This window comes from Sebastes fasciatus, chromosome 9 (genome assembly GCF_043250625.1).
Source record: "Sebastes fasciatus isolate fSebFas1 chromosome 9, fSebFas1.pri, whole genome shotgun sequence".
In the NCBI taxonomy this organism is placed as follows: domain Eukaryota; kingdom Metazoa; phylum Chordata; class Actinopteri; order Perciformes; family Sebastidae; genus Sebastes; species Sebastes fasciatus.
In genome coordinates, this window is record NC_133803.1 from 12,735,848 (window position 1) to 12,750,402 (window position 14,555).

General features: G+C 40.7%; 2 protein-coding genes across 2 annotated transcripts in view; one reads left to right on the forward strand and one right to left on the reverse strand.

Moving 5' to 3' along the window:
* Positions 1-10,986, reverse strand: part of LOC141773926 (VPS10 domain-containing receptor SorCS1-like) — a 62,103-nt gene extending 51,117 nt beyond the window's left edge. The window contains exon 1 of the mRNA XM_074646100.1: positions 10,054-10,986. Coding sequence (XP_074502201.1) covers positions 10,054-10,698 — 645 coding nt within the window. The 5' untranslated portion in view covers positions 10,699-10,986. The remainder of the gene's footprint in view (positions 1-10,053) is intronic.
* LOC141773925 (VPS10 domain-containing receptor SorCS3-like) overlaps positions 1-14,555 on the forward strand; it is a 242,980-nt gene that overhangs the window by 106,014 nt on the left and 122,411 nt on the right. The window lies entirely within an intron of this gene.

Here is a 14,555-nt window from a genome sequence, read left to right on the forward strand (position 1 = left end):
GTACCAAGCGCCGACATGACGAAGCCTCGCTATTTAACGCCCGGGGAATGAGAACGGGCTGGATTTCAAGGCGTTAGAGATCCTCACCACAGGAAGGCTTGGTGGCTTGGCTGAGCCAGTAGTTTCTGCGCAGTGCTGAGCCTTAAATACCAGACCCTCTGTTTATCCATGCAATGTAGGCAATGCCACATCCTGGAATTTGTGAGGAAAAATTTATTCTTTGTCTTTGGTTGTGTCGTGGTGTTACAATTCTTATCAATATGCATTAAATGAATTTATTTATGTTTCTTTAGCAGGACGTGTGATGTTAACTCCCTGCTACAACGCTACAGCAACCCTTCCCCCTCAGCAGCCTGTCCATCACAGCCACCCCAGGAGAGAGGGGAGCTGGTGGGCGTCCACACTGACAGCAGCGGCCACAGGGTTGTCGGAGCATGTCGACATGCTATGTGCAGGAAGCTACATGCACCAATGTGTCCAGATCAGGGCTGTTTATGATGGTATGCTGAGGAGGCAGAATCAATGCGGGGGAGTTTGGCGAGATAAAATGGTTAAAAGATGTTAAGAACTAAATTGAATTGAATCATTGATTATCATAAGTCTCCTGTTCCTCCCCCTAAGGTACAACATGGAGAGCCAGGGCTCAACAGGTATGATTACTGACGTAATAGACGTTGCTGTAGTCGGGCAAGCTGCAATTTCTGTAGTAATTGTTATATGTTCATTGAAAACAGTATACTGTGTGTATTCAACACATAAATATGCAAATACATATATGTTTGTGTACCGCAGGTTTCGATTTTCACAGAGTGCAGTGTTAGTTGAGCAAACATGGTCATAATCGTGTTACTAACTCACCCAGAAACCAAAGGGCTGCCAGTCAAATTAAATGTTAATGTGGTTCCGCATTTGGCTCTGGTATATTCAGGTACAGAACATTTTTATGAATAAAAATATATTTTGTATATATACAAATTGCTTATATTACAGTTATTGTTAAGTATTGATAAACTGATGAGGCCGACTTTTTTGACAGGGTCGAGGTAAATCCTTGTAATTAGCATCGCAAAGTGAGCTAGAATCTAATTTGCCTCCATGCTGAAATAACCCTCACTGGGTTTGATGCTTAGCCAATATTTTACCCCCTTTTTTGCCTTAGTCAAATGATATTGGCCTTCACAAACTTAACTGTCTCTCTGGATGACTTTTACCCTTTTTCCATCAAAATTAGCAATAGGCGATAGACTCCTTTCCCATTGCCAGAAGACGAGTTTGCTTTTTTTTTTTTCTCTGGTGTGTCATGTTCGAGGTCACGAACACACCGGAAAACACGGTTAGTAAACAGTTAAAATGTTACAGTGGTTTTTTTTCTATCTTATTCAGTGTCTCTTTCGAACTCTCAAATCAGAGTTGGTGCTTGTTGGAACTGTGGTTCTGTCGAGTTTGAATAAAGTCTGTTTACAACAATCAGCGAAGGTAAAATTTATGTTTCTGTCAATGGAGTCTGGTAGCTTTTTTTCTTTTCTGTGAATTAAGGGTCTGCTTCGACCAAACCAGAGTTGGTGATTGTTAGAACATTAGAAAGACGGATTTAATGAATTTTATTTTGTTTCTGTCTTGTTTGAATTAAGTGTGTTTCAATGATCAGCAGGGTGAAATTATGTTGTCTAACTGGAATCTGGTGGCTTTGAGAAAAGCATATTAATTGTATGTTTTGTACGTTAATGTATTTTAATTATTGTCCAAATCCCCGTTGATTGTATCTATTATATATTCACTTCAATGTGTGTCAATGCGTGTGGGAAAGATTTGCTCCGATAGCGATACCAGTATCGGAAATGCCTCCGATACAGCCTAAAATGTTGGATCGGGTATTGCGAGTATGCAACTTTACGTACCGATCCAATATCAGATTATCATATAACTCATCAGCTCATTTACACTACACAGGAACAACAACAACACGTGTCACTCTCTACCCGTACATCTGCCCGATTGGTACTGTGCATATGCAACTCTCAACAGAGATGAGAAAGAAGCGAGATGGCTCCCTTGTTAGCTACTTCCATCATCAGCTCCGCTCGCTGCGTCCGAAATCGATCATGGAAGTAGATATTGAGTGAGCCATCTCACTTCTTTCTCATCTCTGTTGAGTTGAACATGCATAGTACCGATCGGGCAGGTGCTTACGGAGAGTGTAACGTTAGCCAGAGATAGCTAGCAAAATGTCAGCAGTTTGGCTGTATCCTAAATTTATTTATTTAAGTTCTTTTTCAGTTATGACTGACAGTCAAACTAGATAATAAAAGATAGTTCTATGGCATTCATTCTCTGTATGTATTTTTTAATGTTTTACCAAGGGTTTAACCTAAGCCAGGCCATAAAACAATGATAGCAATCATATCATATCCATATAGGATTAGTAGTATGCAGTGGTTAAAACACAATAAAACATATATTTTTGTTTTTAACGCACTGATATCAGATCTGTTCTCAGTATCGGCAGATACGCAAGTTCATGTATTGGAATCGGTATCAGGAAGAAAAAAATGGTATCGGAACATCTCTAGTAGCACCAAAGTGTTATCTTTCTTGGACTTTTTCTCAAGTACGTGCAGTTGAGGTAGTGTATGGCAGTCTGTCGCTCTCCACAGGACAGTGAAGATTAACGATTGAATGAAGCCAAATTATTTCAGGTAGAATAAGATAGCCGTTTGCATTGAATGGACTGACAGCAGATACTCCAGCAATGCTCAGATAAGTTGGTTTTAAAAGTGGAACTGGAGAATGCCACTGGACACAGTATTTTATTCACCGTTCAGTCATAGAAGTAAGCAACCAAGAAATAGGATGAAACTACTGCTTACTTGGCCCGCCTCCAATTTGAAGAGGCAGATGAGGAGGAGAATGTCACAATTTCGGTGAGCTCTGCACCAGGCTATCAGGCAAAGGTGAAGAGGTCGAGGCCCTCTACTAGAAAATGGAGGAGCTGAAAATGCTACAAAGCATGGACTTGAGTACCCATGAGCAGGGCATAAACATTCAATGGCTGCAAGATGGAGGAGGCATTTCAACAATTGAGAAGCTGTTCCTCGAGGTCGCTCAAGGCACAGAAAATGGTATTATTTCCAAGAGAAGAAAGCCCTTTGCCGAAGATGGAGAAACTCAACAAATGCACCAGACACAGAAGGTGTTGAGTACAGAGAAGCAGCCATTCAGTAGAGAAAGATTATGAGGCTCCCCCAAGAAATGGAGAGTCCTAAGGAAAAAGTTACTCAGACTAAATACCTGAAGCTCAAGGCCAGTGAGATGTAGGCAAAGACTCTCTACCAACAACTTGATTATTTTAGGACAAAAACTCCCAAGAAATGTCCTGGATGCTGTAGGGATCTCCATTGTCTTGACCCCAACACAGAGGAAGAAGAAGAAAAAGAGGAGGAAGATGGTGTCCACTTCAAACTTTGACGACTTCATGCTTCTGAACACAAGTTCAGATTTAAGTACCATTTAATTTTGTTATCTATCACCTGTGATATCTAATAAATAATACAGTGTGCTGCCTGTAACTCCTCTGTGGAGAATTTTAAGTGATTAATATTATACGCGTGGCATTTAAAACAGCTGGATAGAGCGGAAACAAAATAGGACAGATGTGTTCAAGGTCGTGAGGGGCCGGAGCCTATCCCAGCATGCACTGGGCAACACCCAGGACAGTTTGACAGTCTCACAGGGCTAACGCAGAATGACAAACACATTCACGCCTACGGGCAATGTAGACTTTCTGATTCACCTTACCTGTATGTGTTTGGGACTGTGAGAGGAAACTAGAGCACCTGAATAAAAGCCAAACATGCTAAAGGGGGCTATCAAGTTCAAAGGTCATAGTTCATTCATTCATATTAATTTAAAAGCAACCCACGTAGCCTAATCCTAAAATATGTTGAAGAATTAATATTGTTCTGCCCATTTGCGGTGCCTCCTCATCCTCGGTCTTACTTAAGTGACAAGCTAAAGTTACTGTAAAGCAGAGCAGACACTGTACGGATTAAGTACAATTTTAACCAGAGATGCACAATATGGATATTTTCAGCTGATATGACAGCTGATAATTACCTGCTTCTCAAGGCCGACACTGATAAGATAACCGAAAATGTCCCATTTTTGTATTTTAAAAAGAAGTTCACAACATGCATTTCATTATGTTTATTGTGCTCTCGGCTGACTGCTAATAAAGGCCCAGTGGATCTTTAATTAACATCCTCTGCAACACAAGTTGATTGAAATTATGTATGTACCGTCCTGGCTCCTGTAGATGAACCATTCAAGGCTATGGCAGCATGGATGCTACATTAGAGTTCTGAATAAAGCAAATGCATCTTCTTAGTAATATTGTAGGCTTACTAAATTATACATATGTTTATTACAATTTATATCATTGTAATCAAATCCTTAAAGGGACAGTGTGTAGGGTTTGGCGGCATCTAGTGGTGTGGTTGCAGATTGCAACCAAATGAATACCCTTCCGCTCACTCCTTCCTTTCCAAGACTGCCGTAACGTGAGCTGCAGAGTGCAACGCCCTGGTAACGCCATTCGCCTCGCTCAGAGGCCATCCTTACCATAATAACACTACTTTAGGAACAACGGAAGTCAGGCTGGAGGTACCACGGTTTTGCACTCTATGGCTCATGCTACAGCAGTTTCACAAGCGTTTCAGAGAACTACAGATTTCAGGTAATGTAAAAACGCAAAAGGCGCTCGCTAGAGTCAGTGTGTGGTTTGTCCGTTCTGGGCTACTGTAGAAACATGGCGGTACAACATGTCGGACTCCATGAAGAGGACCCGCTCCCTATGTAGATATGAAGGGCTCATTCTAAGCTAATGGAAACACAACAATTCTTAGTTTCAGATGATTATACACTAATGAATACATGTGAATATTATATTCCATTTCTGCTAATAGATCTCCCGAAATGTTACACACTGCTCCTTTAAAGCATGCTGGTAAATTCTGGTATTGAAATGTTGCATGAGACAGACCCGTTCCAGGTTGTGTTGCTCATGTATTAACATAAATTCAGGTCTGTTTTCCTATCCAGGTAGCAGACAGGCTGTCATCGTTGTTTTGATTCAGAAACAGAGGTGCAACTTGAGAAACAAGTTCAAAATCGCTTTTGTCATTCAGCAGATGGAATATATTTTCATCTAGATGTTTAGAGGAGTCTTTGAGGATGCTGTAAAGCAGTTTTTCAAACATCGCAGCTTATTATCTTTTAGAGAAACTGATGATTACCTCTGTGACCCGAATATATACTAATACACGAGAGGCACAAACTCGGGCTAGTGATGGACAATAACCACATGAATCAGTGTGGTAGCAGCAATGGACTGAGCTCCCTTTTACATTTTCCTTGGCTCTCGTGTTGTTTGAAAAGCCGAAATGGCACTGCAGCTTATCAAACCGTCATAATTGGACAAATGATAAAAGAACAGTAACATCCAACAACTAGGCTTTAGCAGCAAATGACTGGCAAAATAAAAATCTGGAATTGGACAGGAAAGCTAAATATCAAAGTCAATAACAAGCTCAGACAATGTGTCTCACAAACTGCATGCACACATTGGCTGATGTTCTGTAGACCCACAACTAAACCAATTATCAGATTTCAGAATTTGCAACAAACACATCACAGTAGGCTGCGCGGTATAGATAACAAATGTCGGAATTTTGGAGTTTAAGTGTGAAAACTTGATTTCATGTAGTCAACATGTAGGAACTGCCCCGAAGTGTCAAAACACAGCAGCACTTTCCCAAACACACTGAGTCACATTAACAAGCCAGAGGAGATATTACGTATATGAAGACTGCAAGCATTCACCAGCCTTAAACCCTTTCTTCTTTCTTTGTATTTGTTGGCCAATTTATCTATTTAAACATTTTACTAATTGTCTCCCTCTCCTTATTCGGCCTGTAAAATAAGGTTGCCTATTGATGTGTGCCTGGCTGCTAAACCTCTTTTCAAATCTTCTCATACACCCAGGGAAGCTGATTGCAGCCATTATGACTGAACTGTAACTGTTAACAAGTTGAACAATGATGTTTAAAGGAAATTGGCCACTTTTTAAATCATTTACTACTTTAAATAGATTTCTAAAGAGTACACCAGCTGGAAAATCTGCAAGCTTCCATGGTGACCACCTGGCCTGCACCTACACAGAGAGAGAGGGTGTGGCAGGTTGCAGAAGTGGGAACACATGCACAATATCACATTGTTAGTAGGCGGGATGAGACTCTGTGTCATCAAGGGGTTAATTTCTCAGAGAAGGACTAGAAAGTTCATCATGTAACTTTGTAAAAGATGATGCCAAATTCTTATTAATGTTGTATGACTTGCTTATACAGTACCCCCAGGGTACTACCACACTTGGTTTGCGATATTTTCATTACAAGTTAATTATTTTAATCAAAGAAATAGATTGACATTTTGGATAATACGCCTACTATCTTTGTTGCCGAGAGTTAGACGAGAAGATCGATACCACTCTCATGTCTCTATGCTAAATAAGCTAAAGGTAGCAGGTGATTAGTTTATAGCTTATCTTAACGAATGGAAACAGCTAAGAAAGCCAATTAATAGTTCCTTTGTTTGTATAGATTAAACAATCAGGAGATAACATGTTAATTAGTACAATTTAGGACTAATTTTGGACACAGTAAGGCTAGCTGTTTCCCCCACGCTTCCAGTCTTAATACTAAGCTAAAATAATCCCCTGCTGGCTGTAGCTTCAGATTCATATTTAAGGGAGATTGGGGACAATTGCAACAAGGGACGGTTGCAGCAAGTCTTTTTCCTCAAATCCATAGACTGTATATAAGAAGTGAACGTAGTCACCGTGACGTCACCAATTGTTTTTTGGACTGCGGTTTTGAAGCCTCGTGTTCGGCATTTTGGCCATTGCCATCTTGGTTTTTGCCTGTCTTTTGCAAACAGAAGTGACATGGCAGGCCGGAGCTAAGCACAACTGAATGCTGAATAAGACATTTACAGGCAACCAAAAAGGTAATAATTAACTTTCATTGACTGAAAACACACTGTGATTAAAGTTCTAAAATGAAAACGCGAACAACACCCAAACCGGACAACGCCGTGGTAGTGACCTGTCAATCACAAGGTAGCCACGCCCTAAAGCATCCCCTGATTTATGGTCTATTTGACTCTAAATGGGACTATAATTTACTAAATGAACATCATGCTGTATTGAAGAAGACTTGAAACTAGCGATTGAGACCATAAACTCATGTTTGCAATGTTTACTGAGGTAATAAATCAAGTGAGAAGTAGGCTCATTTTCTCATAGACTTCTATACAATCAGACTTCTTTTTGCAACCAGAGAAGTCGCCCCCTGCTGGCTGTTAGACAGAATGCAAGTTTAAGGCACTTCCTCATTGGCTTCACTTTTCAGACCCGGAGGTAACCCACTGCTCCGGGTTACCTCCCCCCCCACCAGGAAGAAAGAAGGCACATTCAACATCTGCTGCTACATTTATAGAAAAAAAAATGTTTTGGAGGAATTAAAGTATTTTTTTTATGAGTTGTATTTTTGTCATTGGGTACAGTTAATTAATGAAATTTAATGTAATTTTTAATATGTTGCAGACATTCCTGATCGTGTTGCAACTGTCCCCAGAGTTGGGGTCAGTTGCAACATCTGACATCTTCCATTCAAATAAATATTGTGAATGATATGTAATATGCAATCATCTTTAAACTGTATGGGTAATTAGCAGACATATGTAATTTTAATATATTAAAATCTGGCTGGTCTAGTCCAAATAGTCTCTGAGTAACAAAGAAATGCAAAAAATTGTTGCAACCGTCCCCAGTCTCCCCTACTGTACTGTGTATTTCCCCAAATGTTGAACTATTCCTTTAAGGAGGCAATAGATTTAAAAAACACACCTTGACTCACTGTTGGGGTTTATTTTGGTGCCTTTTTTTTGCCTTTTACTATTTATGTGCATCTGTTTTACAAACTAACAGTCAGATTTGATATGTTTATAAAGCAATAACTGAGGTTGAATGTAAAAATATTTCAAATTCCGTTCTGGTGGGCTGCATTTGACTGCAGCATTGTTATAACTCCCCTTGTGAAATGGGCTGCTGGTCTTGCTGAATGTGTTTTAAATCATTAATACATGACTTGGTCTCATGCTCTTCTCAGTCTACATCCTGCCCTAAGATGATGTCATCATAACGTCAATTTCCACAGCTACGCCGATGACCCACATATACATATCTGCAGAGCCAAATGATACAACTGGCTCACAGCCCGTCTGCATTTAATACATAGATGAGAAATAACTTTCTAAAGACAAGCAAGACATAAATAGTCTTTTTAAGCCCCGAGGTCAAAAGAGATGCACCATCCAAGAATCTTGGATCTCCAGCTCCGCACATCAAACCTAGGCCCTCTTTGACAATATGTTAGACGTTGCCTTTAGTATTAAATCACACCTCTAAATCAGCTCCTTTCATCTCAGAAAATATCGCCAGGGTGCAATTTAAGCCAGCCAGATGTCAAAAAACTAATTCATGCCTACATCTCAAGCAGGCTGGAGTACAACACGTTTCACTGGTCTTGCTGAAATGTATACAAATAAATCAAACTCTGCAGCTTGACTCCTGATCAAAACAAGAATAAAGAGAGCATGTGAGCGTGGGTTTTTGGCTGAACTGTGCATGGCTGCGAGTATCCTTTAGAATTAAATTGAAAGTCCCTCTGCTTGTGTATAGAGTAAAGCTCTAAATGGTTTACATCGAAGACTCCCTGTTGTTTTGAGTGCCTTCAGATTCACTCACATCCAAAACTGTGGGTTGTTAAGATGTTCAAAACCACAGATATAAGAAAATTGGATGCTTGTTCCCACTCCCAAACTGGGTTGGCTAGAGGTTAAAACACATCTTTTTTGTTTGCTTTTTATTTGTCTGTTATCTCTCGCTGTACCTATAATTACTGTTTTACAATATTAGGCTGCTATGATGCTATTTTGTACATTTTGCTCCCCATTTTTTCTTTTTTTTGTAAAAAGCACTTCAAGTTCTTTGTGTAGAGTATTATCATCTCAACCTGTATACGGGCTTTCACATTTAGCCTTCAGTATCTTGTGTTCAGTGAGCTGTATCTATACTTAACCTTTAGTAGCATCACCCATCTCTCTATTTTTAAGCAAGGCGGAATAAGGCTCTAACAAGGAGACAGAGAGGTTTATTGATCTCATATATATATAGCAGGAAATATGCCAAAACTAAAATCAGTGATAGAGAAAACCGAAACGTGTACAACCCATAATGCAGAATATTACAAATATTATTTTACCCTATTTTATTCGTTTAAAGTTCAGCCTATACCTGCCAAGTCAGCTAATCAATAAACAATAGCATTGATGGTGTGTGCATATGTGTGCCAGAAAGAGAGAGAGAGAGAGAGAGAGAGAGAGAGAGAGAGAAAGAAGCAAGACAAGACTGATTCCCTCAAACTCTGCAACCTCTCAGCAGCCACACATTTGAATCTCTATTAGGTCTCATATGCTCTGTCACTCTCAGTCCAAACTACTGCTTTAATAATATGACTCATATTATACTATCACTATCTACCTTTAAACATGCACTATCACCAACCATCTTGGACTCTAACCACTGGCACACTTTACTTTACACTATACATCCTATATACCACTTTATAGACTACACATACTACATTTATTTATTGACGAACTGCACACACTATGTTCACCCATTCACTCTGTATCTTTTATATCTCTATTTATTGTTTTTATAATTGTTGTACACCTTTATACCTCTCCTGTGTTTCACTCTGTTTGCTGATGTTGCTGCTTTTGACACCTGAATTTCCCTCAGGGGATTAATAAAGGTTCATCTTATCTTATCTTATCTTATATAGCCATGCCAAAGATCTGTGAGTGACCACACTGCGTCAAAAGCAGGTCCCGTGCGTAAAATGTGTCCAGAGCACATCATCATCTACTACTTACGCTGCTGTTTTGTCCAGACCAGTGCACCATCGCCTGGTTGTGAGCAGTGTCTCCGGTGAGTGCGAATGTGGAACTCGTGAGTTCAAACTCCTCCTGGTCCGAAAACGCAGCGTCCTCCTCCGCGTCGTCGGGTCTGAATCCTCCGGACCAAGTCTCTGATGCGCTCCTCGCACCGCGTGTTCGCCTCCAACTGGACGCGTCCTCCTCGTTGTTTACTGTCACATCAACATCAACCTGCGACCCATCATTTTCTGCAGAAAAGCTGTTATTTTCTGCATCATTTATGCTATTTTCGGTGGGTGAAGCACTTCCTCCAGGAGTATCTTTGGAGTGTGAAAGTTTTGGCTGACCGTCCTGGAGACAACTTGCATTATTCCCTTCTAACAGTGCATGCACTTTGGACGAACTTTCTTCGCTCGCGGGTAATTCCGCAACGTTGTGCGTAAATCCAACAACATCTTCTTCATCTGGTGCCTCGCCAACATCAGTCGAGAGTTCCGGTGGAAATGCTGTAATTAGCGGCAGCTGGCACGAGGGAATGCACCTCAGCTCCGCTTTTGTTCCGCCCAGGATTGAAGTTAAGGTGAAGAGCCAAATCCACTCAGAGAAAACGATCAAAAGCCAGTGACCGAGGCGCGTCTCCATTCTACCTTAATTCCGTGTTTAAAAACATATCATGTTCACTGTTGAGCGTCGCTCTTTGTCTGTCATCACCTGGTTAAAGTGGAGTCCGTTGAATGAATGCATGCACTGTGCTGTGGGGAAGGTGCGGTAGCAGCGCGCGGACAAGTGTTCCTCCAAGTACTGATGCAAAAACGATGCATCAGAGGAGGAGCTGGAGGCTGAATCCTGGACGAGAGGGGAGAGGGGCCCAAACCCCCGCATCCTCATCTCAACCTGCATGAGTGAAAAAACAAAACAGCAAACTGGGCGTACTCTTTATGAAGTTATATTTCTGTAGAGGCACGTGTTCCCATGGGTTTTTTATTCTGTTTTTTTAATCAGCAGTGTGCCAGATACTATCCCTGACTGGATCATCATCCTTTAGGTTATTACACATTTGGATTAAAACAATCTGAAAGGTGTTGGGGTCCCTGGGGGGAAATAATCTAGAAACATTATTGGGTCTGCCTCTTGGTAGTCTTTTAGTCTAGGTAGTCTCTTCTTGGAAATGTTCCTGACAGCGGCTTTATGGAAGATACAATGAGGCTTTGCATTCATTGTATTTTCCATCTACTGTTTTTGATCAGCAGTGTGCCAGATACTATCCCTGACTGGATCATCATCCTTTAGGTAATTACGCATTGGATTAAAACAATCTGAAAGGTTTTGGGGTGCCTGGGGGGAAAAAATCTAGAAACATTATTGGGTCTGCCTCTTGGTAGTCTTTGTGTGGAAATGTTCCAGACAGGGGCTTTATGGAAGATACAATGAGGCTTTGCATTCCCCATTAGCAAAAGGCCTATGTAATCAATTAACAGGATTGCCTGTGTTCACTGTCAATTATGCCATGCAGGTAATGACTGTTGTGACCCGCCTGCAAAAATGGCTTGGAAATGGTTTGCACTCCTGTATTATCCATTCAACACAGCTTTGAGTGGAGAAAATGCATATTCCACAAATGTTAGCTTTTTGTGCCATTTTCTCAGGTTTAATGTAGAAGGGGTGGTGCAACATACAATAATGAGAAGGATTCAAACAAGAGGTGAGTATCATTTTCTCTATCAAACACCTCTCGTTCTCTGCTGCCATGGTAATAACCGAGAACCCATTATTGCCATGCAATGCAGGCCACCCTGGAATATAATGTTATATCTCTCTATACTTTTGGGCTTTGTTCCAGTCAGCTAATGGTAAACCATTAGGAGAACTAGAGCCTGTCCAAACCCCGTGATTAGATTCTATTTCTAGGCAACGTTTAGTCAATAGGATGAGGAGATGCTGTTGACTGGTGACTGATGCCGAAGAGACTCCCTGTATTGAGCTGTGTTCTCCCCATCGCTCCGAGCTGCGACGTGATCCTGTTCCACACACGGGTCAACTGCACAGAGACGTCTTTCATTGGCAGCCATTAGTGATGCAGTGAGCAAGAGCTGTCCCAATCTGTTTCAGTTAGCCCCCACCAGACAAGAGGAAACCAGTCTATAATGCAGATTGATGGCTGACTGAGAATTTCAATCACGGAGCACATTGGCTAAAACGCTCAAGTCTTGACTGTAATGCAAACCTAAATGCATGACTCCAACTATTACAATGCAGGCATGACTTGCTCTTAAAGCAAGTCATGCCTGTGTGTGTGGCACCTGTATGACTTTTTAAAATGTATTTTTTTACTTGGTCTGGCTTTGTCTGGGATACATCTGCAGTGACATTGGGGAGTGATCATAATGGATTTTTGCCTGACCTGCCTGCTGAGTTTAGACACGGATGGTTGTGCACACACTGGCTTTGTGTATGCCCCGTTTTTTGGTACTTTGTCCTGTTTGGCTTGTAATATTTCTGTGCTAAAAATAATTTCCCAAAGATGGATTCAACTAACAGATAGATGGATATCGATTAATCTACTGATTATTTTCCCGATTAACCAGTTAATCGTTTAAATGTCAGAAAATAATGAAAAAGGCCTCCCATCATAATTTCCTGGGACTAAAGTGACATTTTCAAATCGCTTGCTTTATCTGGAAAAACAGCCCCGAATCCAAAGATATTCAATTTCCAATGATCTAAATCAGTGAACAGCAGAAAAATGCCACATTTTAGGTGCTGTACCTAAAGAACGTTTGGCATTTGTGCTTCAAAAATGACTTAAACGATCAAAACAGTTGCAGACTAATCGAGTAGCAGACTTAGTGTTTAAGCTCTACTTCTTGTTATTTATAATGTAGATTTCTCTTTGAAGCCAGAGTGGGAGGGTGAAGCTGGGTAAATGTCACATGTCAAATGAATAATTGATCCTCAAAAACTAAACTGAGGATTTAGAAATCACATGTTAAAATAAAACCTGTGTAGGCAAATGAAAGTACGAGCAGACGTCGGGAGGGTGCGCATTCAAAATCAAACATCCGCGGAGGATCTTTTTTGACTCGTTCACAGACTTCAAACTTCACCGTGCGGGGTGACAGATTTCGGGACTGATGTTTGTAGCGCATTTGTGTGCACAACATGGCAGCTGAGTGGAATCATTGTCTTTCGACAGACAAGATTGCTGCTTTGCCGCCTGTCACACAGACTGAATACAAACTGCGTTATGCTCCCCGAGCTCATACTTCTGTGATGGAAACTTGTGAGCCGACAGTGTGAAAAGCACACAAAGGACGAGGCGACAGCGATTCCATGTTGTTGGGTTATTCTATGTTTTTTTAATTAAACAGATTTCAGTGGAAGAAGAAAAGAGCACAGTAGAGCCCATCTCTGAAATTAGACCTGTTCCTCTCTGATGTCTGGTTCGCTTTCACAACTGTCCTAATGACTCTGGTGCTCGTAACAATAATAAAAAAGAGGAGCAAAGACATTCAGGACATTAGTCATGCACAGTACATTGTCTCGCCCTTCTGCTCCAACTAAAAAGCTAACATCTGCCTGCAGTGCTGCATTGAATATAAGCAGTGTGTATAGGACAAAAGCCACACACAGTTGCCATATGAAAAGTGATCTCTCTTTTCAGCATTCAATAATAATGTAGCCCTCTTCTCTTATAAAAGAAATGTGTGAAACATCTGTGCAAGTTTTTGCCGTCATGCAGGTGTGTTACAGAACCATTCGTGCTGAGATAGAAGGTGTTGAGGTAGCTATAGACACCTGAGACATCCACTTCAATTAGTGCTGAACACACCTCCGGGACACCCACGGAGAAAATCGCCTTTTCAAATAATGATTTCAATTACATTATTGAGAGATACGGTGAAATGCAATACAGGCAGCAGGTTAAGTGCTCTGACCCCGGTGAAATGCTGCGATACCACAAATCCTTTAGTTACTCGTTCTAATATGTGATGTAAGGTTTATAGTCTGAAATGTTGTCAGTGAAGTGAAACGGTGAAATGATACTTTGCTATTCACAGATCTGTACATATACATAGAAATATACCGTGTGGATAGTTTTCTACTGCCGTCCACTTCTGCTTATTTTATTGTACAGATGATGCAGTTTTAATTCATTAACCTCCAGCTCTTACATATGAGGTCTGATTCAAAACCATCATTTATTCAGCACAGATTTAGTAATCAGTGAGGCGGATTTTCCCATTAAAGTGCCCCCTTCACCATTAACGTTCATTTTCATTCTTCCATATTTTTTTTTTTTTGCTCAACCTTCAGAATTCGCCTCGATGCACCTCGGGACAACAACAGCAGCAGCCTTATATGATCACAAAGTTATATTAATCCGCATTTAAAAGAGTAAATTTTGATAGGAGATAAGAAATTCATGTTTTCAGCTACAGGACATACATTTCTCCTCATTTCACTCCTGCCAAGAAGCCAAATTGCACTGAAGTTGCATG